Source organism: Trypanosoma cruzi, genomic scaffold, assembly GCF_000209065.1.
Source record: "Trypanosoma cruzi strain CL Brener 1047053516723 genomic scaffold, whole genome shotgun sequence".
NCBI classification, from domain to species: domain Eukaryota; phylum Euglenozoa; class Kinetoplastea; order Trypanosomatida; family Trypanosomatidae; genus Trypanosoma; species Trypanosoma cruzi.
Genome location: NW_001849576.1, coordinates 550,373 through 577,489, shown reverse-complemented (window position 1 = coordinate 577,489; position 27,117 = coordinate 550,373). Strand labels below are relative to the sequence as shown.

The 27,117-nt window shown below is 53.1% G+C and overlaps 7 protein-coding genes and 3 pseudogenes across 7 annotated transcripts, besides 13 other annotated features; 2 read left to right on the top strand and 8 right to left on the bottom strand.

Moving 5' to 3' along the window:
* Window positions 1-4,873: part of a sequence feature (areas not merged during assembly with more than two copies in the genome that could not be assigned to a particular haplotype) that runs on past the window's edge.
* On the bottom strand, window positions 1,014-1,874 carry Tc00.1047053508221.894 (mucin-associated surface protein (MASP), putative; the record flags this gene model as incomplete). The annotated part of the gene is made up of 1 exon (XM_816889.1): window positions 1,014-1,874. The coding sequence occupies one exon, from the start codon at window positions 1,872-1,874 to the stop codon at window positions 1,014-1,016; it is 861 nt and encodes a 286-aa protein (XP_821982.1).
* Window positions 2,540-2,989, bottom strand: Tc00.1047053508221.880 (uncharacterized protein; the record flags this gene model as incomplete). Its single annotated transcript, XM_816934.1, has 1 exon — window positions 2,540-2,989. The coding sequence occupies one exon, from the start codon at window positions 2,987-2,989 to the stop codon at window positions 2,540-2,542; it is 450 nt and encodes a 149-aa protein (XP_822027.1).
* Window positions 4,874-5,881: a sequence feature (heterozygous, non-Esmeraldo-like haplotype).
* Window positions 5,140-7,806, bottom strand: Tc00.1047053508221.870 (trans-sialidase, putative; the record flags this gene model as incomplete). The annotated part of the gene is made up of 1 exon (XM_816933.1): window positions 5,140-7,806. The coding sequence occupies one exon, from the start codon at window positions 7,804-7,806 to the stop codon at window positions 5,140-5,142; it is 2,667 nt and encodes an 888-aa protein (XP_822026.1).
* Window positions 5,882-27,117: part of a sequence feature (areas not merged during assembly with more than two copies in the genome that could not be assigned to a particular haplotype) that runs on past the window's edge.
* On the bottom strand, window positions 10,517-11,422 carry Tc00.1047053508221.860 (annotated as a pseudogene).
* Window positions 11,051-11,091: a microsatellite.
* Window positions 11,633-11,659: a microsatellite.
* Window positions 11,735-11,755: a sequence feature (AT_rich).
* Window positions 12,606-13,130, bottom strand: Tc00.1047053508221.850 (uncharacterized protein; the record flags this gene model as incomplete). Its single annotated transcript, XM_816932.1, has 1 exon — window positions 12,606-13,130. The coding sequence occupies one exon, from the start codon at window positions 13,128-13,130 to the stop codon at window positions 12,606-12,608; it is 525 nt and encodes a 174-aa protein (XP_822025.1).
* Window positions 12,747-12,767: a microsatellite.
* On the bottom strand, window positions 13,824-14,189 carry Tc00.1047053508221.840 (uncharacterized protein; the record flags this gene model as incomplete). Its single annotated transcript, XM_816931.1, has 1 exon — window positions 13,824-14,189. The coding sequence occupies one exon, from the start codon at window positions 14,187-14,189 to the stop codon at window positions 13,824-13,826; it is 366 nt and encodes a 121-aa protein (XP_822024.1).
* On the bottom strand, window positions 14,413-15,531 carry Tc00.1047053508221.830 (annotated as a pseudogene).
* Window positions 16,430-16,520: a sequence feature (T-rich).
* Tc00.1047053508221.820 (mucin-associated surface protein (MASP), putative) lies at window positions 16,596-18,056 on the bottom strand (the record flags this gene model as incomplete). The annotated part of the gene is made up of 1 exon (XM_816930.1): window positions 16,596-18,056. One exon carries the CDS (start codon window positions 18,054-18,056, stop codon window positions 16,596-16,598), a length of 1,461 nt encoding a protein of 486 aa, XP_822023.1.
* Window positions 18,669-18,701: a sequence feature (T-rich).
* On the top strand, window positions 20,842-21,696 carry Tc00.1047053508221.810 (annotated as a pseudogene).
* Window positions 22,227-22,253: a microsatellite.
* On the top strand, window positions 22,972-25,347 carry Tc00.1047053508221.790 (trans-sialidase, putative; the record flags this gene model as incomplete). Its single annotated transcript, XM_816929.1, has 1 exon — window positions 22,972-25,347. One exon carries the CDS (start codon window positions 22,972-22,974, stop codon window positions 25,345-25,347), a length of 2,376 nt encoding a protein of 791 aa, XP_822022.1.
* Window positions 25,433-25,544: a sequence feature (A-rich).
* Window positions 26,247-26,304: a sequence feature (A-rich).
* Window positions 26,687-26,869: a repeat region.

The following is a 27,117-nucleotide window of genomic DNA, read 5'->3' as shown; positions in this document are numbered from 1 at the left end:
GCCAAAACCCAAAAGAGTGCCACGACTGGCCGCAAGTCAACGGAACGCAGCCACCCAAATGAATTCAGTCCTCATTGCCCTCAACCTCCCACCTTCCCCACAAAAGCTGCAAAAGATTGAATACAAACGCACCGTCCAATAAACTCTTTGTGCAACACCAAAAGAAGCCGCAGTGCCTTATGCTGCCCTCACAATCCGTTGATGACGCCTGGATGCGGATGGTCACCAATCGATTCTCAAAAACGATGCCGCACACCCGCGACGCATCCTGCGCTCTGAGACACGCGTCCCTCACTATCGCCAGAGACGCCCACGCACCGTCGGTACGCAACAAATCGTCAAGAAACGAAGGATACGTCAGGCTGACAGCAAGAAATCCGCCGACAAATCACAGCGCAGACATCATCAACAACAGCACCAGCAGCGCCGCAGGCCACAGAGTGACGTGGACCAACTGACGCATGGCGTATGTCAACGAAAACATCTTGGTGGCGTCACAAGGATACAAGAGAATGACACTCTCTCAACAAGAAAGAAACAATATAAGAATACAAAAAAGAGTAATTAGGCGTCCACAGTCAAAGCAAGCCACCGATCAAAAAAAAAAAAATGAAGGAGTAATGGGTGCACTCAACCTCAACACAAGTAAAACAATGAAAAAAACAAAGGGCCGAAGCGTGGGACGACCAGCGCACACACACTCTCATTGCTCCCGTAAAGCAAAACACACACACAGAGGGAGAGAGAGTGAGGTCGCCCACTCAATGCAATAAAAAAAAACAGAAACAGTTACGGTGCTCCGCCCATGCAGCCAGGCAGGACGGCAGCAGTGCGTGTCGTGCAAAAGAGAGCACCAACGGGCATGCATGGGTGTGCATGCATATATACAATGGGCACATTATGTGTGTGCCTCGTGGGGTGAGGTGAGGGCGAGAGTCCATGCAAGGGGACACACACAGAGAGTGAAGGACGAGTGTGCGTGCGGGCGGTGCACGGCTCTCTCTCCCTCACTCTCACGCGGCCACCACCGCCGCAGCAGCCGCACACGCAACAAGAAGAAGAAGCAAAAGAGGGGAGGTGGTGTGGGAGACCGCGGTGCTGCCGTCACTGTTTTGTGTGCTCGTCGTATCAGTTGTGTTGGCGGTTACTGTCGTTGCTTTTGTATCTTCCCCAGTCCCTTCTGAGCCTTTGTCTCGGTGGCTTTGTGGTGTGGCTGCGGTCTCAGGCGACGGAACATTTTTTTTGTCTCCACTCGTGGTGTCTTCGCCATCGTGTTCGCGGGAAGCAACACCGTCTTCTGGAGGTGATGGAGGATTTCCTCCCGCAACTCCCCCAGGCAGTGTGTTCTCTCTGTTACCTGGTGTGTGTGCGTTCTCTACTGCAGGTAAACTTTTTTCGGTTTCCTTCTTTTCATCTACTTCCGGTTGCGAAGGATTGGCATTTGATTCCTGACTGCCGGAAGGTGAAATGCCCCCTGCAGGTACAATTGCCGGGTTGTTTTCCTGCCCGCTGCCAATTAAATTCTTTTCCCCGGAATTTGGGTCTGATGCAACTGTTCCTCCTTGATCACCCTGCCTTTCTATACTTTTTTTTTCTCCATCTTCCGTCTCTTCATGTTCATTCTCTTCACTGGCATCTTCTTTATCTTCATCCTCTGAAGATGTGGAAGGTACTGCTGTCTCTACAACACCTCCTGCTTCATCTTGTAAGTCTTGGGTGCCTTCTGGAGACGTTCCAGGTTCTTGTGATTCCGGCAGATGTTCAGCACTCCCAAGACCCGCCGTTTCTCCCCCGTCACATCTACCGCCGGCACCGCACCACAGCACGCAGAGGGCACACACCAGCAGCACACGGCCAGCCATCATCATCGCCATCACTCCTGTCACTTGCGTGCAGCCTTCAGCACAAACTAACAACACGTCAACGGAGAACAAAAGAGAAAAAAAAACCACCGCACAAGGACAGGTGTCAGCAGCCCAACAGCACTTCACACACCATGAGGCAGATGAAATCGGTGCGACTGCAGAACTCGCGCACCGCACCGCATGGAAGAAATTTAAAAAATAAAAACAGAGTTGAGAGTCCGTCAGGATACCCGGAGAAAATTAAAAAAAAATCCTTCGACAGAACTTTAATTTCATGTGCCAGGCAGCACAAGACAACCGTGTGTGTCTGTATGTATACATAACGCCCTCACCAGAAAAATGAAATATAAAGGATCGTACAGTTCCACCAGTCCACACAACACCCTCACACTTCACTGCGGCATCCGGCCTGTTCCTCCAATCCTCCTTTCGTGCAGTCCGTGGGACGCACAGCAATGAGGCCGGCACCGCGTGTGGGCAACAAAAAACAAGGAGGAGAAACGCGTCACTCATGACAGTGTGCAGCAACCGACCATTAAATAAAGGAACAGCAACGATACTCATTATTCCAGGAAATCAACAAAGCCAACAGTAAAATGTAAATAATAAAAGTAAACACGCATGCAACACGGCACATGTTCTCCGTGAGGAGCCGCAATTCCACACTCTTCGGCTCACAAGACCGCCACAACTCCACACAATCCCAGAAGAAGCAGCAACACCCAATACACGCGCACACGCACAGTGCCGTCAACAGTCAACTCGCGCAGTGCCAATTTCGCGTCGTTGAGCAGGGCAAAGGAGTCGTCGGGACTCACACCGCTCCCGGAATACTGCGCGGTGAATTCTCGCAATTGGGGTTTGTTTTCGTGTCCAGAGGCATTGCGTTGATCCAATCCGTCCGCATCACCCTCAGCAACAAACCCACTGCCTGCAACGCCATTTTCTAAAACGAGAGATTTGTGTCCAGTGGAGTTGTGCTCACTCACCTCGTCCGTGTTATCCGCAGCAACGTGTTCCCTGCCGCCATAAGTGACAGACATGATCCCGGATGCATTCGACGCCACTAATATTCTCGGACCGTTGGCAAAGGAAGGTCTCTCCGTGGATGCATTCGGGACCATCACTTCGTTCGGATTGCTGGCAAACTCAGGCCTCGTCTCGGACGTGTTGGTCGCCGTGTTGGATGCGGGACTCGGATCGACGGTGTTGGGTCCGTCAGCCGCCGCAGACTGTCGCCAATCCTCGTTCTGACGTGACGGCTCAGCATTCACTTGCGGCGCAGTTGTCCCACCAGATTTTGTGTCATCCCTCCCTTCACGGGGTGGCGGCAACTGACGGATGCCCGTCTGGTCAGCATCGCTGCTCCGTGCAGGCGGATGGATGGTTCCATCGGGGAAAATTGACGCCACCACAATTCATAGGGCCGGCGCATTTATGTGTCGTCACATTCATCGTGAAGGCAACGGTGGCCCCTTCCTCTTTCCTTGCACAGCTGGCAGCACAGTTGCTGCATGTTTGCACCGCATTGGCCACATGGCACACAGCGCCCAGCTCACCATTCCTGCCATGCATGCGCACACCAAAGCCACTGAAAGTATAATTCTCATGCTGAGCCTCAGCACCGGCAGCAGAACAATTCTTCCACGCCCATACACACACGCACGCGATGGCTCAGGCTGCCGTCACTCGGAGCACACGACACATCCGCCGGCACAACCACTGCATCCGCATCACCAGATACATCTCCAGGACTCCCATTCGCCGTCACGCACACGGACGAGCACCCACCACACCAGCCACACGCGCAAGCAAACCCTCATCCATCATGACGCGGCAACAAAATTTCCAGCCATCCCGTCCTCAATGGGATGCGGAGCCCAACTCAACGCACACACACGCGGTGCTCCACACCCGCAGGAAAGGAGACTCGGGCTGCGCACTCCTTCCTTCTCCTCATGGCCACGGAAGAAGACAACAGCCGCCACACGCAACTGCCAGCATGCACTACAAAAGAAGCATTCAAATCCACTGCAATGTGCATCTTGTGTGGTTGTGTGTGTGCAGAAACACAAAGCAAAGAAGAAGAAAAAAGGGAAGCAGAGTATGTGGAGAGACGCAACAAAATGTACAGCGGAGGTGCACGGCGGAAGCAACAAGAAGAAGACCGCCCAAACTCACGATTCCACCGCAGCCCAAGAAGTGGCAATTCACACAAGATTTATCCAAAACCAAAAAAAAATCTTTCCCCCTCATCTTACACAAACCGCATCACACAAAATAATTATAAATAAAAAGAAATCGTCCATTACTGCTCCACACAAATTTTAAAAAGCAGCCGGCTGCCGTGTGGCCACACCAAACAGTCTGCATATATTTTGTCCTCCAAAAGAAAATTAAAAGGATATTTAAGTGTCTTTCAACCGTCCGACCCTCTGCGTGTCCGCACATCGTTTATATTTCATGGGGTCATCTGCGTGTTGCTGCTCCCCTCAGCCCTCCCATCGGCGCGTGAGTGCGGCCCGCAGAGCACAGTCACTCGTGTGTGGGGACTGAGAGAAGCACGCAGAAATGATGGCAGTCGCGTCACTCCATCGGGAGAGTGAGCGCAGCAAAAGAAAAAATCATCAAGAGGGAAAAGAAATGCTCACGAGGCCGACACCGAAGGGACTGCCGGCGCATGAAATGCACACGCAAAGCAAAAAATCCTTAAAAACACGGCGGCAGGGTGTGGCTGTGTGTGTGGCGCTGCGGGTGTCTGCCCGCCCTGGCCGCAAAGAAAACAAAACAAGAGGGGAAGAAATGTGTGCTCCGCCCCACAGGCCCTCGTCGCACGCCCACACGTCACGGCTCCCTCAGCGCGCCGTTCGTCGCGGCCCCTCCTCATGCGTGCAGCAGGCGAGGCGCACAGGGCCGTCGTCATGAGCGTGTCGGTGGGTGTGCGAGTGGAGCAGTTGGGCGGGAAACACACGGCACCCCTCGCAGGAAGAGTGCAGAAGAAACAATTAAAAGAGGGAAGAGTAGAAAAGAAAAAGCGTCCACAGTGATTGCCCCCGAAAGCAAAAAAGAGAAAATATGGGGACGTTAGAAAAAAAAAAATGAAAATTACAAACACATAAAAGAGAAAAAAAGAATTTTAAAATAAGAAGGTATCAAACATTAAAATAAATTTAAAATGCCCCCAAAAAAAATATTTATGAAAGAAATTTGTTATCGGGGAAGTATTTCTGTGCATGGAAGGTCGCAGGTATTCCACGCGGCAGTCAGTCACTCCTCACAGAGCCGCAAACACCCACAGTCCCAACAGAAGAAGCATCGATGGCAGCAGTCCGCTGCAACGCATGGTGCCGCCATCGCTGTTATTCCCCTGCGACACATTTCCAAGGCTGCCGTTGAGTGCCGTAGCATTTACTTCCCCGTTATGTGGCTGTACCTCTTCCTTCTGCCCATCCGTTCCTCCTTCTCTTTTCTCCATCGTTGGCTGGCCATCAGCAGTTGAACCGCCATCCACGGTTTGAGCTCCATCGGAAGTTTTTCCTGACGCCACCTGCTTTACGGAGTCCTTTCCTGCTGATGGAATACTGACAGCGGACACCGCTGATGTGGATGCACCGCCACTGTCCGCACCACTGCTCCCCATCGGCTGCCCCTGTTCCGTCAGATGTGTTCCGGCGGGAGTGGACGAAGTTCCGGTTATCTGAGCAGTTGCGGCCACCGAAGGGATGGGAGTTACACGGGAAGCAGAAGGAACTGGTGAAGGCGACGACGGCTCCTTTACCAAAGGTGAAATGGGGAATTTATTCGGTTTGAGGTCGTCAATCTCTGCGGAACTCAACGGGCGGTTGTACAGTAGGACGTTCCTCACAGTCACAGACACGCCTTCTTGGCCCTCTGCGCGGCCTCCATCCCCTCCAATGTAGAAGTGTGAGATCTCCTTCGAATCCGCAATTTTCAGTACACATTCTTCATCCCCACCCACAGGCTGACCATCGACGTACGCAGAGCTCTGGTTGCCGTTCCGTAGCAAAACTACCACGTGTTCTGATGTCTTTGTCTCCCAATCGCTGCTGTACTTCTTGTTCTCTCTGCCATCGCACAGTAATATCCATTTCTTTTCTTTGTTGTTGTACGACAGTCCCAAAAGAACTGGATTCTCATTGTCATTCATCTTCGCACCCATCAATGGAATAGGGGTAACTCCCTCCTTCGGCTCACCGTGGAAGGACACCGTCGCCACAAGAGTGAATTTGTGGTTCGCAAAGTGGTACAGCTGATTCTCCCCTTGCTTGCCAACAGGCCACTCCGCCCACGCACCACGCCCTTTAAATGTTACGCCGTTATCCGTTTTCTCCGCCCCATTCGTTACTGTGGCGTTCACCCCGAGGTACTCGTCCTTCCATGTGTCATTAGAGAAGTTGCCGGACAAAAAGCCAACCAGCCCATCCGTGATCGTACCAGTAGTGCTGCAGGCAGTGTCAGTTGAGGTGTCCTCCAGAGCATTCTCAGAAGGGCACAGCTTGGAGACACGTTCGTCCACTTCCTTCCAGGTCGTCAGCACCTCCCTCACCCGCTTCAGCTGCTCAGTCAGAAGCACTGAAACCATACCGGATGACGATTCGCCCTTCTTCTTCTCGTACAGTGCAATCAACTCCTCTTTATTTCCTTGATCTCCATTTTCAACACTTTTGTACAGCAGGGAGCTGGCGGCAGCGTCATCTTCACCGGACACCGGCCCAATATCAACAATGTGCGTATTGTCCGTCAGCCAAAGATGGAGTACGCCCTTTGGATTGTCTTTTTCTCCATTCTTTGAATACACCGGCAGAGTGACGAGCATCACGTCCCTTTTATCAATCTTCGCTGTGCTGAACCCGCTCCCAACGCCCTTCTCTCCTTCACCCTTTTGTTTGTTGCCCCACACGCGCGAGAGTGTCCCGAGTGCCTCCGTCCACGACTCCCCCTCGTCACCGGACTCGTACACCCTGCGGCGGCCATCACACGCAGTCATCATCATGAGTTTGTCCTCCCACTCCACGACGGAGGGATCACTGCAGCCATCGGCAGGCACCTCCTTCGACAGCGTCCAACCGGCAGTCTCCTTTAAGAACATGATCAGCGAAACCGTCCTTGTCTTTCCATCCTTTACATTCTTCGTGGCCTCCACCGGGAACAAAAGCGTATCGCCGTCCTTCGTCTCAACACCCGATCCACCGCCGCCAATCAGCCCTGTTAAAGATTTGATTTGTTCGTCAAAAGTGTTCCGCGCGAGAAGTTTCGTATCGTTCCAGTCAATTTTTTTGCTTCTTCCTTCACCACTGACATCACCTTTCAGCAAAAAAAGTCCCGAGTCATCTTCACCACTATCCTGAACACCAGCAGCATTACGGTTGTGTTTTCCAACAAGCATGTAAATATTACTTCCCTTCACAACTGCTGTTGGTCGGCTCACATCTACTTTCTTCTTCGCCTTTCCAGAAGTAACTTCCTCCAGAACTTTTGTATACTTTTTGCCATCCTCCAGAACCTCCTTCGGTAAGTTATCCGCTGCTTCCGTGAGAAATCGGGATGCAATGCCAGTAAAAACGCTGTTATCTTCATCCTTCTTGCACTGCGCCTCGGCAACGGCAAATACATCACTCCCCACTTTCAAAAGGCCGGGAGCACCCAACGAATCCACAGTTACATCATCATCAGTGATGTCCTTCCATTCAAACTTTGGATCAGACGACTGCTCCACCTCAGCAACTTGCGCAGCTCCACCAGTGCCACAGCACATCGTCACGACGAGGAGGAGCAGCACCGCAGAAGCAAACACACGCCGGGACATGTTGGGCCTCTGCGGCTCACTCTCTCTTCCTTCCCTCCTCCTTCCGCTGGATCCGGTCACGCGGCGACGGTTGTGTGTGCGGGGTGCCTTCACTGCAGCAACACGTGAGAGCATACAAATATGTGTGTGTGGGCGGTGTGTGTGCTGTTGGTCCTTTCAGTGCATTCGAATTTCACAGTAGCGATTCGCGCCTGTTTGCTTTCCTTTTCAAGTGTGTGTGTGTGTGTGTCAGAAATGGGGAGAAGAGCACAGGGAAACACATTAGACACGCCAGTGGGGTGCACAGCATGCCACTGCAGCAACAATCATTTATTCCCACCACCCATACACAATGAGGTGGAAGGGCTGTGTGTTTTTTCAAAAAGGTCGACGCACAACCACCAACAGACGTGCCAGCGCTCACAGCCAAAACAAAAAAAAAAGGGATACCCGCCTCGTGGGCAACAGGACAACATCTCCGGCCCACACAAAAGCAGCGGAAAAAGCACTAAACAGACAAAATTCAGCGGCACACACGCCAGACTCAGCTGTGCCGCACGGAGCCAGTCGCCTGCCCTGTTGCTGAGAAACACGGCATGGAATATCCGCCGGCCATTGCGTCGGGGATGCACGCCAAGCCGTGCACAAAATCCCACCAGGACCCAACGCATTAACTCTAGCTTCGCGCACATCCCCACAGTCGCATCCTCGCCATTCCGAGCTGTGCCTCAGAAAGTGGTGAAGGGCAGCGTCGAAGGAGTCGAGCGCCTCCGCACCGCCGCGGGGCATCAGACTGAATGAAAGGCCAAAGTCCTCCACACTCATCACAGACGCGTCACACGCGCCGCCGTACTTCTCCCTCATGGAACGCCAATCAAAAGCAAATGTCGGCACCGTCATTCCCAGGGCGGCAGCGTGGCCCAATTCAAACGCCGTCCCGCAGTCCGGCCCATCCAAGCAAAACAGACACAGGTCCGCAATGACGGCGTCGCGCCGCCTTACCATCTCCATTTTCTTCACCCACATCTCCCCAGCCCCTGGGGCCACGTTGTCAGCGGGAATGAGCGGCACGGCGACGTGTACCCACAGAGCCGTGCGCACAAGATCCTAGCACGCCGCACCCGTGTCCGCGTCGAACACAGCGGGGCCAGCAATGTACACCCCACTCATTGTGAAACTGCTTCCTTGGCTCCTGTCCTTCCGCTCCTCCAAACGTAGAAGAAAAGAAAGCGGAAGAAGTAAATCAAAAAACGGCGCCGTCGCAACAAGGCAGAAGCACGAGGAGCACCACTCACGCAGGACAGGCGTCGCTCGCAAGCAACGGAAACACAAGTTGAAGACAGAGGATGCCAGGAGCACAAAAATGCAGGCCTTCTCGGAAGAGTGCGCCCTCAATAAAATGCACCCGCAGCAAACAAATTAAGAACAACTGTGACGTCGCTGACGCGGCAAGCGGCAGACAGCGACGGCCAAGGCGCCGCTGACGCTACTGCATTCTCCACATTCCGCTCCGCCGCCCTCGCCCAGCGCCCGGCGTGGAGCGTGACGCAGAAACAATAAAAAATGAAAGCTGCCGATCGCATCGTTAGAGTGTGGAGGGTCCACGTATTGCGGGCAACGGGCCCACGCACGTGTCGTCCATGCCGCCTACATCAAGACACCTCGGAGAGCAGAAATACGGCCTCCACGCCGTCCAGTGCGTTGCTGGGGCGGCACGGTAGTGGTGAGGCAAACACACACACACACACCTCATCCACAACGCGGCAAGTGAACGGCAAAAGAGCACAGCAACCACAACACCAAACTCCACACACGCGCAGAAGGGAGCGCGCACAGCCCGTCACTTGTTTTCTAGTGAATGTGTGCGTGGGATGGACGCCACACCAGCAACAGCTTCAACGGCATCGACGTCTCATACAATACAACACTCGGCATTCCACCTCGTGACGCCGGGCCCCAAAAAAACAATATGTGGGCGCAGCGCCTCCACCCTTCAAGCCAGAGGCACGGCGCATCCAACAAACCCGCCTTCCACCCCATCGTGTGGGCAAGACAATGCAGCAGGAAGCCAACCCATTAATGCCAGCAATACAATCCCCACGCGATGTGCACCACAGTGTCAGCTGCGTAAGCATGTGCGAATTTCAGACAATGCAGAACAAAAACAAAAAACGCATTGAAGGTGCATAGTGGTCCGAAAGAAATACATATATCACAGCCATCCTCCGTCTGCAGCACGGGATAGTGGCCGCACGGGCTGCAGTTGCGGCCGTACTCGCACGCCTTCAGCGTTCACAGCGTGTGCAACATGGCGTTTGTATGTGTGCATGTCAGCGCCTATACTTGCAGAGCAGATGTACGCACAAGAGAATTCAAAGGGAACAAAGGGCAGAGAGAGAGGGATAGCACACACGCAAATTACTCATATCATTACCCGCACGCAGCCCGCGGAATGGGTGCACTCAACCGCAAAATCAAAAAGGAAAACAAAACAAAAAGCCGAAGCGTGGGACGACCAGCGCACACACACTCTCATTGCTCCCGTAAAGCAAAACACACACACAGAGGGAGAGAGAGAGGTCGCCCACTCAATGCAATAAAAACAAAACAGAAACAGTTACGGTGCTCCGCCCATGCAGCCAGGCAGGACGGCAGCAGTGCGTGTCGTGCAAAAGAGAGCACCAACGGGCATGCATGGGTGTGCATGCATATATACAATGGGCACATTATGTGTGTGCTTCGTGGGGTGAGGTGAGGGCGAGAGTCCATGCAAGGGGACACACACAGAGAGTGAGTGAAGGACGAGTGTGTGTGCGGGCGGTGCATGGCTCTCTCTCCCTCACTCTCACGCGGCCACCACCGCAGCCGCACACGCAACAAGAAGAAGAAGCAAAAGAGGGGAGGTGGTGTGGGAGACTGCGGTGCTGCCGTCACTGTCGCCAACCTTTGTCACCGTACCATTTATTCTGGCAGTGGCGGCTGTTTTTGCTGTTTTTGGTGCTGCCCCACTGAGAGTTGGAGCAACGTTGGTATTGCCGGTTTCAATACTGTCGTGTTGTTCTTCAGAGCTTTGAGCATCATCCTCATCTGCCTTATTCTGGACATGATCACCGCTGCCACTCGCAGATGTAAATGAGGTTGTCGGTTCTGCTGGACTGCCGGTTGCTGCATTCTTCGTCGGATCCTCTGTGGTTGTGTCATGACTGTGCTTCTCTTGTGTAGCATCCTCTGAAGGCTGTTCCGGTGTTTTTGATTCCATTTTGGGTCCTGACGGCGTGGCTTCTTTCGTTACCTTTTTTGGATTCTGTGCGCTTTCTTTTTCTGCTGTTGGGCATCCTTCACCTGCTGTTGATGATGGTGCAGGTCCATCCGATGGTACTGGTGGTGGCGGTGGTGGCGGTGGTGGCGGTGGTAGGGGTGCTCCCTTATTATTTTTACCCTCTTGTGCCTGGGTTGTTCCTGTAATTTTTTCTTCTTTTTCCTCATTGTCATCACTATCATCATCATCATGAACCTCTTCCTCTAGAGGTGGGGAAGATTCGGGTGGCACTTTTACTTTAACATCTTGTGATCCAACTTTTAATTCTTAGGTGTCTTGTCGAGACGTTACAAGTTCTGCTGATCCCAGCGGAGGTCCATCATCACCGGCAGGAACTGCCTTCCCCTCCTCGTCACATCTACCGCCCGCACCGCACCACAGCACGCAGAGGGCACACACCAGCAGCACACGGCCAGCCATCATCATCGCCATCACTCCTGTCACTTGCGTGTAGCCTTCAGCACAAACTAACAAACCGTCAACGCAGAGTGAAAGGAAGAAAAGGAGAGACAAGTCACACAGCCACGCGCACTGCAAACAACGGCACCAGAAGCACGCACACCAACCTGCAAAACAGAAGTAAAAAAGCAATACCAAAACAAAAAAAAAAGTAGTTGAGTGTCCAACAGGAGTCCCTCCGCCAAAAAAAAAAAAAAAAAAAAAAAAAAACACACCTCAGCAGAATTAACATTTCATACGCCATGCAGCAGATCAGGTCTGTTTGTATATATATAATATGGCCGCAAAAAAAATAAAAATAAAAAAGGATCGTCCTATTCCACCAGCCCACACAACATCCCTCACATTTCATTGCGTCATCCGACCTGTTCCTCCGCTCCTCCTTTCGTGCAGCCCGTGGGACACACAGCAATGGGGCCGGCACCGCGTGTGGGAACGAAAACAAGACAATAGGAGCACGTCACTCATGAGAGTGTGCAGCAACCGACCATTGAATAAAGGAACAGCAACGATACGTATTATTCCAGGAAAACAGAAAAACCAACAGCAAAATGTAAATAATAAAAGAAAACACGCAGGGAACGCGGCACACGTTCTCAGTGAGGAGCCGCAATTCCACACTCTTCAGCTCAGACGACCGCCACAACCCCACACAATCCCAAAAGCAGAGGCAGCAGTGTTTCTCCACCCACAAGATGATAATTTCGCTGCCGTCCACCGTCGGCAAGGACAAGTCAGCTTCAAAAGAGATTCCTCTGCTCTCTCTGACTTTCTCGTTGTTTAAAGGAGATGTGCTCTGTGTGGCGCTGCTGCACAAACTGCTGTTTGTCGGCTCCTTGGCGGCGGGGGCGGGTGCCCGAGGGCCATGGATGCTGTCCCATCGCTGTACGCATCGGTGGTGTTGGGCGTCGTGAGGTCAGGATTCATATATTCCTCCGTTCCTACAGAATTATTCGTGCCGCCGTAATCCGAGCAGCTCCTCGCCGCAAAATCGCCGACTATCGCATTGAAAGCTTCCTCTTCTGTTAGATCTTGAGAGTCTGGCTTCCTACCAGTACGACACGCAGTCCAGCTGCTCTCGCCGACTGGGCGCCAGTGCACACCGGAATCTTTGCATCCACACAACAACTCCGTCTCCACACGCGCCATACCATCATCATCGTTTTCCGCGTACACGTGCGAGCAGCAGCAGTAGTAGTATTATTAGTATTAGAGTGGCTGAAGTCGGTAAGCAGATCTGCGCACAGAGCGGAGAAGAGAAAGGCAAAGGGGAAATAGAAAGAGGTGCAGCAAAAAGACACACACACACACACACACATCGTCGCAGCGTCGCCGTTGCGTGCGCGGTAATGATGCGACCTCCCGCGGCAGGCACAACTCGCACACTGCACGCACTGCAAAACGGCATCCACACAGGAAACACACACACAACGACAGAACAACCACCAAAAACTAGAAGGAGGAGAGAACCACAACCATCTCCCACTAGTTGCACAACAAAAGGCCCTCCACTTTTTACGCGAGACAGTTCCTGCAAGCTTGCCATCGTTCCGCTCCACGCTCTCAGCGCCCACAGTGGGATCCAGCACATCGTACAGGTGAAAAGCGAAACTTCTCTCACTCCCGTCGGAGAAAACAAAATTACCGTGACGACAACAACAACGGTGCAAGGGTGTCGCATAGGATGATACGATGGCGTTGTTGACGTCCAGATAAATGACGCGTACCCTCGGAAATACGCGTGGAAGATATGGCACGTACGACTGCAGAGTTGCGTCCGCAGATAAAAGGCATTCGGAGCCAACCCTCTCTTTCTCGGTGGAAAAGATGGGTCAATAATGTCGTCAGAGAGGCAACAGTGCAGGAGGCAGGGTAGAGCAACGTACCGCACACAGGAAACAAATAATTGACTGTCTCATCCCTGGAAAAGTACAACCAAATTGGCCAGGGTTATCTGGCTCTCTGGCGATGGCACATTCAAAAGAAAACTCACAGTATTGAGGGGACTCAAAAAGCCCCAACGTGCGTGCTGCGACTCCACGAGAATGTGGACGGTCTGCATGTGTCCATGCGAGTCACAGCCGATAGGCGCATTATAGGGGATGCTGCTTGAGTGCGCCAAACGACGGTTACTTGCCTCATGCCACGTCACAGGCAGGCCGTCCCTCATCAATCCCTGCAGGATTCGCCTACACCCCTCCAAGGAGTACTGGGGGCATCCGTTGCGCTGCACGCGGAGCGCATCATCTTCTACAAAGAGTCTATTCACTAAAAGGCCGCGGTTAAACAGCCCGTCCACAATAATCCTCAAAGGACCGCCACCCACCGCGTGCTGAGGTGGAAACGCACGTGATGAATACGTCTCCGGTAGGTTTCATCGTGAATACACAACCGCTGTTCCCTCCGTCACAGCATCGTCATCAACACAGCAACCACGCGCCAGTGCCGGCTCTGTTGGGTACAATGGGAGAGAAACTCCCACTCTCCAAGCCATGATGTCAACGAGAGAGTCAGATGGCTGCTCTGCCATGGCGATAAAGTGTCCCATCAGGAGCAGCAGAATATCAGAGTCCAGCCGATTGAAAAGTGGGGCTGTCACCCCGCCAATAAGGGAAATGCGCGCCACCACGCGATGCTCCGCTGGCAGTCCGCCTCCGTATTGTGTTCCCTCAGTAACGGACTCTGCGTCAGCAGCAAGTGAGGCAAACTTCGGTTTGCTCCGCCCGAAATTCCCCGGCATTTGCTCAATTCACCGCCATGGAAAACCGGCGATGTGCAGTGGCGGAGCATTGGATCGTTTCGGCAAACAAATTGGAGAAAAAGGGCTCAAGCACACACACAAGACTCCCAGCAAGAAAAAAGGAAACACGGCGTGACTGACACGACTCAAAGTCATGTTTCTAAGACAATGCGTGGATGACTCCGTCGACGCCACACCCGCACCACATGCCATCAACGCCTCCACGGCAATAATCCTGCGGCGTGCGGAGAGGACGTTTCACGAGCGCATTATTGGCGGAGCCAAACAACTGTACCGTCAGCAGAGGGCAGCGGTCGGCGAGGGAAAGTGAAGGTGGTGGGACTGTTGGGGAGGGTCGATGCGCAGTGTCCCCCACAAATACGAGGCGGGTGAAGTGAAACACACTCGCCTGAACGTCACCGGCCACCAAGATGCATTGCTTCCTGCCGTGAATATTGATGAGCTCGAGGCTGGAGCAACTACTCGTAATGCGTGAAAGCGTCTTCCTGCACTGACGCTGCGATTCACATTAGACGGGCAACTTCAGAACAGTCGATCCCCAGCAGTAAAATGCAGCTGGCAATGACGCTGTGGATTATCGATTCCCCCGGGCAACGGAGGGCGGAGAAGACAACTGGTCTCCCCAGCTGCGCGGCATCCATCCATTCACTCTGTGCGTCCGGAGTGCCCCGCAGCTGCCTTGAGAGATGCGGCGGACAGACCTCCCTTATTTTCGCTTGCATCCGTCGACGAAGACTTTCGCGGAGGCGTCGGCACACACCGAAGTCTCCCTCGTGTCTACCAAACAAAAGACGCACCCGTTGAGCATCGTCACGTGCGTCGACGGCCACGCAAGTAAATATCCACCACAACGCAAAGTGTTTCTTATTGGGCACCAAAAGAAAACTGGAGGCAGCGGCCTGGACAACACAGACATCAAATCATCCGCCAGGCAACGCTGAGATACATGCGAAAGGGCCAACGCGGGACCAGCAGCACAAACACTCGAGAGCTGCTGCGTGAACTCCACGGTAAATGGATCAGCCCCAACGCATGGGGCACTAATTACGGCGGGTGACAGCGCGAAAGCCAACGGTTCCGCAAGGCCGGGAATTGTGGGAACGGCATCCAAACCCTCCTGGGAATTGTGTACAAAGACACGCAAATAATCCGCCCCTCGGTGCAAGTCGTCACCATAATCCTCATCGCTCTCCTTGCCGTCATTCGTATTGTCACACTCAGAGCCGGTGAGGGAAGGTGCTGCCATGATGATTGTGGCATTACACTGAATGAAACAAAACAATGCCTCGAAGGGCGCCGAGTGCAGGCATCCCGTCAGGCGGCGACACGTTGCATTCTTAGCAATGCACGAAGCAAAGGCAACGAAACAGCTTTCATCCGCCATCGTAATCTCGTCCAGCAGCTTCGCCCTCTTGTTCCTCGGCGCCTCGTCCCTCTCCGCAGCACCAACAGCCGCAGCCATAGACCACGCTCCTGCCGCACTCACTCCCACAGAGAGACAAGGAGGAGAGTGTGTGGAAGTGTGTGCCGAGAACACAACGACTGTCATCGTCGGAGGAGACCATCGTGCAGCGTCCGTCACGCGCCAGCACACACCGAGCAACACACACCCGGCAGTGCAAAAACATTCTTGCAGAGCACTGTGCAAATAATATGCGTGTGGGTGTCTGTTGGAGAAGATGAAAAGAGGAGCACAGGGAGGCAAATCAGCACAGCAAGAGGCACAGCTGCATGGCAGCGATACATGCAGTACGGCCCCAATCTCAAAAATCACGCACGGTGGCAGCACACACCATCCACAAAAAGCAAAGAAAAAAAACAAAAACAAAAAATGTTAAAAACACGGCGGCAGGGCGTGGCTGTGTGTGTGGCGCTGCGGGTGTCTGCCCGCCCTGGCCGCAAAGAAAACAAAACAAGAGGGAAGAAATGTGTGCTCCGCCCCACAGGCCCTCGTCGCACGCCCACACGTCACGGCTCCCTCAGCGCGCCGTTCGTCGCGGCCCCTCCTCATGCGTGCAGCAGGCGAGGCGCACAGGGCCGTCGTCGTGAGCGTGTCGGTGGGTGTGCGAGTGGAGCAGTTGGGCGGGAAACACACGGCACCCCTCACAGGAAGAGTGCAGCAACAAACAATTAAAGAGGGAAGAGTAGAAAGAAAGAACGTCCATAGTGATTGTCCCGAAAGCAAAAAAAAAGAGGGGATGGGAGATGAGAGATTTTAAAAAAACAACAAACACATAAAAATGAAAAAAGAATTTTAAAAAAAGAAGCACACATTAAAATAAATTTAAAATACACAAAAAAGTAAAAGTATCAAAAATATTCTTTCCAGAGGAAGTAGTTCGGTGCTGGAGGTCGCAGGTATTCCACGCGGCAGCCAGTCACTCCTCACAGAGGCGCAAACCCCCACAGTCCCAACAGAAGCAGCATCGATGGCAGTCCGCTTCCACGCATGGTGCCGCCATCGCTGTTATTCCCCTGCGACAAATTTCCAAGGCTGCTGTTGAGTGTCGTAGCATTTACTTCCCTGTTCTGTGGCTGTACCTCCTCCTGCTTATTTTCTCCTGCCGTTTCCTCATCCTCAGCTGAGCTCGCGCCCACCTCAGGTGTCACTGTGGTTCCATCTTGCCCCACGTCCATAGTTGTAGGACCATTTGCATCTGCTGTGGCAAGGTTTCCCGTAGGAGTTTTGAGTGGTCCATCCTCCTGCGTTTTATCTCCATATCCTGTGTCCACCGTTTGGTAGCCATCAGCATTAGAACCGCCATCCACATTTTGATGCCCATCAGGAGATGTTCCTGACGCCAAATGCTTTACAGACTCCTTGCCTGCTGGGGAACTCGTTACAGTGGACAATGCGGATGCACCGCCCGCACCGCTTTTCCCCAACGGCTGTCCTTTTTGCTCCTTCTGCTCAGCAGAAAAAGATGGAATCACGTTTCCTTGACCATTTTTGTTCACCAAAGGTAAAATGGAGTCTTCATTGGGATTGAGGGCTTCCATCTCATTGCCATCCTCCTCCTCCGCCTTCCTCTGGGCGTCAACGCTGTCACTTGTAGAGATGGATGATGGTGTTGAATCTCCTGAACGGCCTTTAGCTGCATCCTTCATCGAATCGGATGTGGTTGTTCCTTCACCGTGTTTCTCTGCCTCAGCATCCTCTAGAGACGGTTCTGGTGCCTCGAGATCCGTTTTGGTTTGTGACGGCGGTGTGTTTAGCTTCTCTTCTACTGAATTCCGTAATTCTGCTGGTGCTAGTGGGGTTTCTTCTGGTGGGAACGCCGGTACTGGTGGTGTTGGCGGTGATTGGGGGGCGCTGGAGGCGTCTCTCTTCACCACCTCACTCTGCCCTTTCTCGTTTTCTGTTGCATCCCCATTAGCCTCTGTTCCTCCTGCTTCTCCTTGTTTATCAGAGATGTGCGTTTTTGTTTCGGGACCTGACTTCTCCGGTGCCTTCACGACAGGCGAATCGGACTGTCCAGGCGTTTTTGTTTGTACTGACGGACCACTTACCTCTGAAGATACCTCGTCATCAGAAGTGAGCGTATCGCCAAGGGACTGTGAACCATCACCCTCTTCGGAAAGAGAATTTGGAGAAATACCACCAACAGACGGAGGAGTTTCCAACGAAGAAATCATATTTCCTTTGGGACCTTCAACAGAAAGAGGCTCCAAAGAGGAATCTACGTCAGGACCTCCACGTGAGCCACCTTCACTTCCAGCACTGTTGCCACCACCAGAGCCGCCACCAACAGCTGCCAAACCCTCAGCGCGTCCAAAAACCGCACCGCACCACAGCACGCAGAGGGCACAAACCAGCAGCACACGGCCAGTCACCATCATCGCCATCACTCCTGTCACTTGCGTGTAGCCTTCAGCACAAACTAACTCCCCGTCAACGCAGAGTAAATGCAAAAAGAGAGCGACACGACCACAGCTAATAACACACAGCCTCAGTAACAAACGGCAGCAGCGCATACACCACGATACAGAGAGAATCGCCACAATGGCGGAATTCGCACACCGCCCCGCATAGCAAAGGTTCAAAAACACAACAGCAACCAAAGGAAAAAAGAGGATGAGGGTCCAGCAGGACTCCCGGGGAACAAAACAAAGCAAAAAAAAAAAAAAAAAACAGCTCACAGCAGAAGTTTTCGTTTCATTTGTCCCAAGGCATACAGGAAATGGGTACGTGTATACATATTGCCTGCAAAAACAAAAAATGATCGTACTGTTCCGCCAGCCCACACAACATCCCTCACATTTCATGCGGCATCCGGCGTGTTCCTCCAATCCTCCTCTTCTGCAGTCCGTGGGACGCACAGCAATGGGGCCGGCACCGCGTGTAAGCAACGGAAGGAAACAAGGGGAAGAAACACGTCACTCATGACAAAGTACTGCAAACGAGCATTGGGGGAAAACACAGGGATGCTGATTATTCCAATAGACCAAAAGCAGCAAAAAAATAAAAATAAAAATAAAAGAAAATAAGAAAAACTTAAATTATTGACAAAACTCAGTGGGTAATGCTGGGAAGCTGCACAGTTATTGTTCCACGAAAAGCCGCAGTTCCACCCTCCCTCACACCTCAGCAGAGCGCCGCAGTGCCTCACAGCCCCAGAAGCAGAAGCAACAACACCCGAGACACACACCCACGCACGGTGATGTCACCAATTTCGGCCATGGCCAACAAATCCTTGAAATGCCCGTGCTCACAAAAAAACCGTTGCTCACAAGTGATGCTGCGTTGTGCTCCGATGGGATCTCTGGTTTCCCAGACGTTGTGCGCAAATAATCCTGTGCGGCGTCACCGCCACACGACAAGTTATCACTCGTTCAACATTTGCTAGGACTGTGATGGGCTCAGGCGTGGCTGTTGTACCATCCAAGGGCATTAGATCACTGTTGCTGAGTGAATCGGGATCGCTGCCCGTGCCCATGGCAGTGCGGGCATACGTGTCCCATTCATGGCCAACGTGTTGTTATTCGCTGGCAAGCGTGTTGGCGGTGGACGGCTTGTCGTCTCTTGCTGAGCATGCGTCTAGATCCGCTGCGCTGCCACTTGATTCCCCGGACGGCCGAGCTCCCTGTGGGGCCTCACCGCGCAGCTGCTGGCAGCCTTGCGTGCTCCTGCCGAGCGGAGTGTCCTGTCACTGAGCTTGGCCACAGACAGTTTTCAGTTCCCCGCCTGGCAGCATCCCGATCGCCCACTCGAGTTCCTGTCGCCACAGACTCCCTTTCGGCGATGGAGTCACTCCGCCTCGGCTCGCTGGCGGTGCACGATGGCATCACCGAAGAGATTAGCATGATGCCGCTTTCACTGGCGGATCGAGGTCGCACTGTTGACTCCACATTTTCCCCACGACACTGCGGAATCCCACGCAACGCGACAGCGGACGCTGATGCCGTCATGGCGCGATCCCTCCCGCAGGACTGCGTCAATGCCTGGCACGTGGGCCTCCTCATTGCAGTGAAGCGACGGAACTAAAAGAAATTCCAGGAGGAAAATGAAGGCGCGCACACCGCGTGACAGGCGCTTGACGGTGTGGCGGAACTCTGTTCCTGGTGTTGACCCGGACATCGTGCCCGAGTGGCGGATCCCCGCGCAGGCGCGATGCGACACCTGCCCGCTCTTCGACAGGCCCGCACGCGCCCTGCGGATCACAAGTGGCCTCTGTGTCGGTGGCGCCGCTCTTTCTCACTGCGGTGACCGGCCCGCCTCTGCCTCCGCCGGAACCTCTTCCAGAAATGAGCGCCGCAATTCCTTGCCGACCAGCGAGCGGCGGATTGCCATTCTCCTTCCCTGTCTGCGGCAGAGTACGCTCGTTCATCCGCAGCGTGAGGGCACATGCCTGACGTGCTTAACCTGGCGCTCCGATAGTTTGAGAATTCCTCAATTGCAGATGCCACAATGGTTTCATCGTTTTTTTAGCAGGCACCTCGTGCGCTGGTCGCCACCGAAGTTGCCAAGCACGCCAGCAGGCAAGGCACGCAGGAAGCACAAACGCGGACACTCGAGATGGACCAGGCCCTTCCGCCACCGCCTCGTCACACACGTCACGCGCTGCTGATCCCACGACGGACCACGGGAGACTCCGCCTCATCCGCTTTGGTAATGTCCCGTCATTGGGAATAGGATTGTGACTGTTTGGGACTGCCCCAGCCTGCACGACGGCCCGTTTGCGACGGCATGCTTACCACGTTATTGCTGACGGCCTTCGCGTCACTCACAGGTTATTGTAGAAGGATGCAAACAAGGCAACATAATAAGCTGCTTTGTGATGAATATTGGCTGAACTTCCATGGACCAACATTACACGTGGTGTGCGGGGGTCTTCTTTTTTATTGTTACTTCGCTTTTTTGTTGCTGTGTGCGCTGCACCTCCTCTTGTGTGTGCGCACCCTCCGTGAGGGGTGCCGACACGACGGACCGCTCTCGCCGTGTGTGCATGCGGTGGAGCCTTGTGTGCCGCTCCTGTTTGCTTCTCCCTCTTCCATTTTTTTCATTTAGGTTGTTGGTGTTGCGGCAGGGCTGTGCGTGGTGTAGCTGCCTTGTATTTCTTCTTTTGTTGCCTTCACTCTGCGTTGACGGGGCGTTAGTTTGTGCTGAAGGCTACACGCAAGTGACAGGAGTGATGGCGATGATGACTGGCCGTGTGCTGCTGGTTTGTGCCCTCTGCGTGCTGTGGTGCGGCGCTGCGGTGGTAGGTGTGAAGAGGTGGAGACGAAAGCTCTTGGTGGTGGTGGTGAACCTCTGGTGCAGTCACAAAAAATTGGAAAGTCCCCAGAAGGGCCTCAAGACTTAAAAGATGGACCACCAGATATTAAAGGAGAAGTACCACCCGCTTCTCCCGGACTTAAAGCTGAAGAAGAAGAAGTTGATGATGAAGATGAAGGGACGGAAGATGAAGTAAAAATTACTGAAAGGCAGGGTGGTCAAGAAGTAGTAATTGCACCAGACTCAGATTCCACGGAAACGAATTTACGTGGCAGTGAGAAAGAGACAGGCCAGTCAATTGTATCTGCAGGAGACATTCCACCTTCCGGCAGTCAGGAAGCAAATGCCAATCCTACGCAACCGGAGATAGAAGAAAAGAAGGACACCGATAAGAGACCACCAGCAGTAAAGAACGCACTCACAACAGTTAACGGAGAGCACACACTGCCCGCGGGAATTGCAGGAGGAAATCCTCCATCATCTCCAGAAGACGGTGTTGATTCCCGCAAACACGATGGCGAAGACACCACGAGTGAAGGTAAAAAAAATGTTCCGTCGCCTGAGACCGCAGCCACGCCACAAAGCCACCGAGACGAAGGCCCAGAAGGGACCGGGGAAGATACAAAAGCAACGACAGTAACCGCCAACACAACTGATACGACGAGCACACAAAACAGTGACGGCAGCACCGCGGTCTCGCACACCACCTCCCCTCTTTTGCTTCTTCTTCTTGTTGCGTGTGCGGCTGCTGCTGCGGTGGTGGCCGCGTGAGAGTGAGTGTGAGAGAGCCGTGCACCGCCCGCACACACACTCGTCCTTCTCTCTCTCTGTGTGTGTCCCCTTGCATGGACTCTCGCCCTCACCCCACCCCACGAGGCACACACAATAATGTGCCCATTGTATATATGCATGCACACCCATGCAGGCCCGTTGGTGCTCTCTTTTGCACGACACGCACCGCTGCCGTCCTGCCTGGCTGCATGGGCGGAGCACCGTAACTGTTTCTGTTTTGTTTCCATTGCATTGAGTGGGCGACCTCTCTCTCTCTCTCCCTCTGTGTGTGTGTTTTGCTTTACGGGAGCAATGAGAGTGTGTGCGCTGGTCGTCCCACCCTTCGGCTTTTTGTTTTATTGTTTTCTTGTGTTGTAGTTGAGTGCACCCATTCCGCGGCTGCATGTGTGTGTGTGTGATGATATGAGGAATTTGCGTGTGTGCTATCTGCCTCTCTCTGCCGTTGCTTTCTTTGAACTCTCTTGTGCCGCACAGCTGCTTTACAAGTGTAGGCGGTGACAAGTACCCAAACACATGCACACACACACACACACACATGTCATGTCGCTCTGTGGACCTGCTGGAACGCTGAGGACGCACGCATTCACAAGATTCCGACTGCGGCGGCCCTTACGAGGACGGAGGATGGGATACCGCGATGTATCTTGTTGATGTACTGCGGGCGTGGAACTGAAGACGTGGAGCCAGTGAGTGGTGTGGCATTGGTGGTGCCTGGGAAAACTGTGGATTGATTCCTGCCCAGCAGCTGCACGTGCCGATGTGTATCTCCCGCTGTGGATCTGTCGGCCGAGGGATTATTTGGCTGTGCGGGTGCGAGGCAACAGTAAAATGACTGGTGAGAGCGCGTGGGCTTTGCAAAGGACGGCTGTGTTCTCTTGCATCCCGCTGGTTGTTTTTTTCGTGCGTGGGCGTCGCTCGGTGTGTGCTGACGCGTGGCAGAAGCGCCCGCCGTGACTCTTGCTGCTGCTGGTGGCAGTCGCTGTGTGTTCCCGGTGTACTGTTCTTCCTTCTCGTTCCGTGTGTCTGTGTGCGTGAGTTGTTGTTGTTGGGAGTGACTGCGGCGGGGATGATGGTGCCACTCACTGTGGATGGGTGGCGGTGTTCACTGTTGTACCTTTTTTTTATTAGCCTGTTTTCTTCATTTCTTTTACACTCTTACGAAGAAAGTAAACAAGCGCTAAACGCCACTGTGAAATTCGAAGGCTCTGAAAGGACCAACAACAACACACACACCGCCCACCCACACACATTTATATGCTCTCACGTGTTGCTGCAGTGAAGGCACCCCGCACACACAACCGTCGCCGCGTGACCGGATCCAGCGGAAGGAGGAGGGAAGGAAGAGAGAGTGAGCCGCAGAGGCCCAACATGTCCCGGCGTGTGTTTACTTCGGCGCTGCTGCTCCTCCTCGTCGTGATGATGTGCGGCACTGGTGGAGCTGCTGAGCCAACGTCACGTCAGGAATCTTCACCGAGCCCATCTTTTGCTTGGAGAGACAAGAATGATGAAACTGTGGGTTCTTTGCGTGTTCCAGTTCTTGTTGAGATGGATGGTGATGTGTTTGCCGTTGCCGAGGCGGAGTTCACGGAAGCCAGTGACAGCGGTTTTACTGGGATTGCCTCGGAGCTCTTGACGTTAACTGATCAGGAATCAAAAGAATTGGGTAAAGCCCAAGTGAAGACACAAGTACTGGAGGAATGTCTTTCCCAAAATAAGAGTTGTGCCTCCCAAACAGGGGCTCAGGAGGATTCCCAAAACCGGAAAAAAGTACATGTGAGCCGACCAACAACAGTCGTGAAGGGAGGTGATATTCACATGCTTGCTGGAACCTATAGTTTTGAAGTTACTGAAGGCGTTGATCAGACAGCTGCAGCAGCTAAATGGGGACTTTTGGTGGCGAGCGGCAACGTCAGTAATGATGGGAGCACCGATAAAAAAAAAATTTATTGGAACGACGCTTACGTTATCCCGTGGACTGAATTTGAAAAACGACACGAATCCTTGACAGGGCTGATTGGCGGCGGCGGATCGGGTGTTAAGATGAACGACGGTACGCTTGTGTTGCCCGTGGAAGGCACGAAGAAGAATGGAAAAACCGTTTCGCTGATCATATACACAGCCACTGATGGTGGGAATCTGTCGAAGGGGATGTCTGCCGATGGCTGCAGTGATCCCTCCGTCGTGGAGTGGAAGGGAAAACTCATGATGATGGCTGCGTGTGATGATGGCCGCCGCAGGGTGTACGAGTCCGATGACAAGGGGGATTCGTGGACGGAGGCACTCGGGACACTCTCGCGCGTGTGGGGCAACAAACAGGGAAATGAGAAGCGGGCTAGAAGCGGTTTCATCACAGCGAATATTGACGGTGTTGAAGATAAGAGAAATGTGATGCTTGTCACTCTGCCGGTGTATTCCGAGAAGGCTGGCAACAAAAAGGGCGTACTCCATCTTTGGCTGACGGACAATACGCACATTGTTGACATTGGGCCGGTGTCCGAGGAAGACGACGTTGCCGCCAGCGCCCTGTTGTACAAAAGTGTTAAAAGTGGAGATCAAGGAAATAAAGAGGAGAAGTTGATTGCACTGTACGAGAAGAAAGGCGGTGGGAGATCATCACCCGGTATGGTGTCTGTGCGTCTGGCTGCGCAGCTGAAGCGGGTGAAGGAGGTGCTGGCGACGTGGAAGAAAGTGGACGACCGTGTCTCCAAGCTGTGCCCTCTTTCAAGTGCTACTGTGAGTAAATCAACTGACAATGCCTGCAGCGCTGTTAAGATCACGGAAGGGCTGGTTGGCTTTTTGTCCGGCAACTTCTCTAATAACACATGGAAGGACGAGTACCTCGGGGTGAACGCCACAGTAAAGAAGGGAGCGAAAGAAGTGGCCAGCACGGATAACGGCGTGACGTTCAAAGGACGTGGTGCGTGGGCGGAGTGGCCTGTTGGCAGGCAGGGGGAGAATCAGCTGTACCACTTTGCCAACTACAACTTCACTCTTTTGGCGACGGTGTCCATCCACAATCTGCCGAAGGGAGACAATCCCATTCCATTGATGGGTGTGCGTCTTGACGGTGGAAAAAAACTTATGGAGTTGTCGTACGACAGCGGAAAGAAGTGGCGGGTGTTGTGCGGTGACGGAATGACCAAGAAGCTTAAAAGCACTTGGGCGAAAGAGACACAGTACCAAGTGGCCATTGTGCTACAGAACGGAAAACAGGGCTCCGCGTACGTCGATGGTCAGCGTGTGTGTGGGAGTGCGCAACGTGGATTGGAAGCAACAGAATCGCAAGAGATTTCCCACTTCTACATTGGAGGGGATGGAGGCAGCGCAGGGGGCCAAGACGACGTCTCTGTGACTGTGAGGAACGTCCTGCTGTACAACCGCCCGTTGACTTCTTCTGGCCCCGATGCCGAAGTGGAAAAAGATGTTGCGTCACCAGCGGGAGCTGTTTCTCGTACCAAAACAGGGGACGAAATAAAAACGGAGGGGAAGCCTGCCACCACACAGCAAGTGCCGACGGCTCCGGGGTCACATGCCGTTGGAGAAGCAGCGGGCAATGCCGGCACTGTGCATGGGAGCGGCCTGCTGCCATCGCTGCTTCTGTTGGGACTGTGGGGGTTTGCGGCTCTGTGAGGAGTGACTGGCTGCCGCGTGGAACAACTACGACCTCCCCACCACAGAAATATTATTTCCATAGGAACAAATTTCTTTCATAAAATCTTTTTTTTTGCTTATTTTAAATTTATTTTCCTTTTTTCTACTTTCTTGTTTCTTTCTGTTCGTTTTTTTTTTTTTCATTTCCCCCATCACTTTTTAATTTTTTTGCTTTTGGGCGCAATCGCTATGGACATTTTTTTTCTTTTCTACTCTTCCCCCTTTTAATTGTTTGTTGCTGCACTCTTCCTGTGAGGGGTGCCGTGTGTTTCCCGCCCAACTGCTCCACTCGCACACCCACCGACACGCTCATAACGACGGCCCTGTGCGCCTCGCCTGCTGCACGCATGAGGAGGGGCCGCGACGAACGGCGCGCTGAGGGAGCCGTGACGTGTGGGCGTGCGACGAGGGCCTGTGGGGCGGAGCACACATTTCTTTCCTCTTGTTTTGTTTCTTTTGCGGCCAGGGCTGGCAGACACCCGCAGCGCCACACACACAGCCACACCCTGCCGCCGTGTTTTTAAGATTTTTTGTTTTTTGCTGCGCTCACTCTCCCGATGGAGTGACGCGACTGCCGTCATGTCTGCGTGCTTCTCTCAGTCCCCACACACACGAGTGACTGTGCTCTGCGGGCCGCACTCACGCGCCGATGGGAGGGCTGAGGGGAGCAGCAACACGCAGATGACCCCATGAAATATAAACGATGTGCGGACACGCAGAGGGTCAGACGGTTGAAGGACATTTAAATATCATTTAATTTTTGGACGAAATATGCAGACAATTTCTGGAGCAGGATGGTAGTTAGGTGCTTTTTGTGTGTGTGCTTTCTTTTACTTTTTTTTTTTACTTTTTTGTGTGTAGCCGTAATAGAGGACTAATTTTTTTCATTTTTTTTCTTTTTTCTTTTTTTCATTTTCTTTTTTTCTTTTTTTCTTTCCAAAGTGTGAGGTGTGGAAGTGTGAAGATGAGTTTTATTTATTTATTTTCATTTATTTTCTTATGTATTGCCGCTGCTTTTTCTGCAGTGCAGTATCATGAGTTTGAGCAGTCTTTTTCTCTTTGTTTCTGCCATGCACTTCTGCTGTACATTTTGTTTGTGCGTTCCCTCACATGCTCTGCTCCTGTTTTTACTTTTTTGCCTCGTGTGTCTGCAGGCACACACAACCACATGCACGCACAAAATGCAGATTTCATTCGATTTGGATGCTTCTTTTGTAGTGCATGCTGGCGGTTGCGTGTGGCTGCTGCTTCCTTTAGTGGGCATGAAGGGAAGGAGGAGAAAGGGATCACGCACCGCGAGTTACTCTTCCTGCGGGTGTGATGCGCGTGGTGGGCTGCGACTGCTGTGGAGGGCCGCATCCTTTTGGTGTGCGCTTCTCCGCCATCGTGCCGTGCGTTTGCGCATGTCATTTGTTATGTGCGTGCGTGCTGGGCATGTTTTCCCGGAGCGTTGGGCGACTGCCATCTGTCTATGGCGGCTTGTGTGAGTGGGCACGTGCGGATGAGGGTCAGGGCGCATGGAATGAAGGAATGGCGTGAGGAAAGGGGAATTTGGTTTGGGGGGTATTTGGACCGGATTCATTTGGCTGCGGTGGACACATGCACGACGGATGTGTTTCCGCATAATGGGGAAGGATGCGACAGGATTTTCCGAAGTGGCCCGTCAATGCAATTCGGGTTTCATGGCACTGAAGCACAGTGATCTTCCTGCAATGGCTGGTGAGGGCCTCTAGTGGACCGGTGTATTTA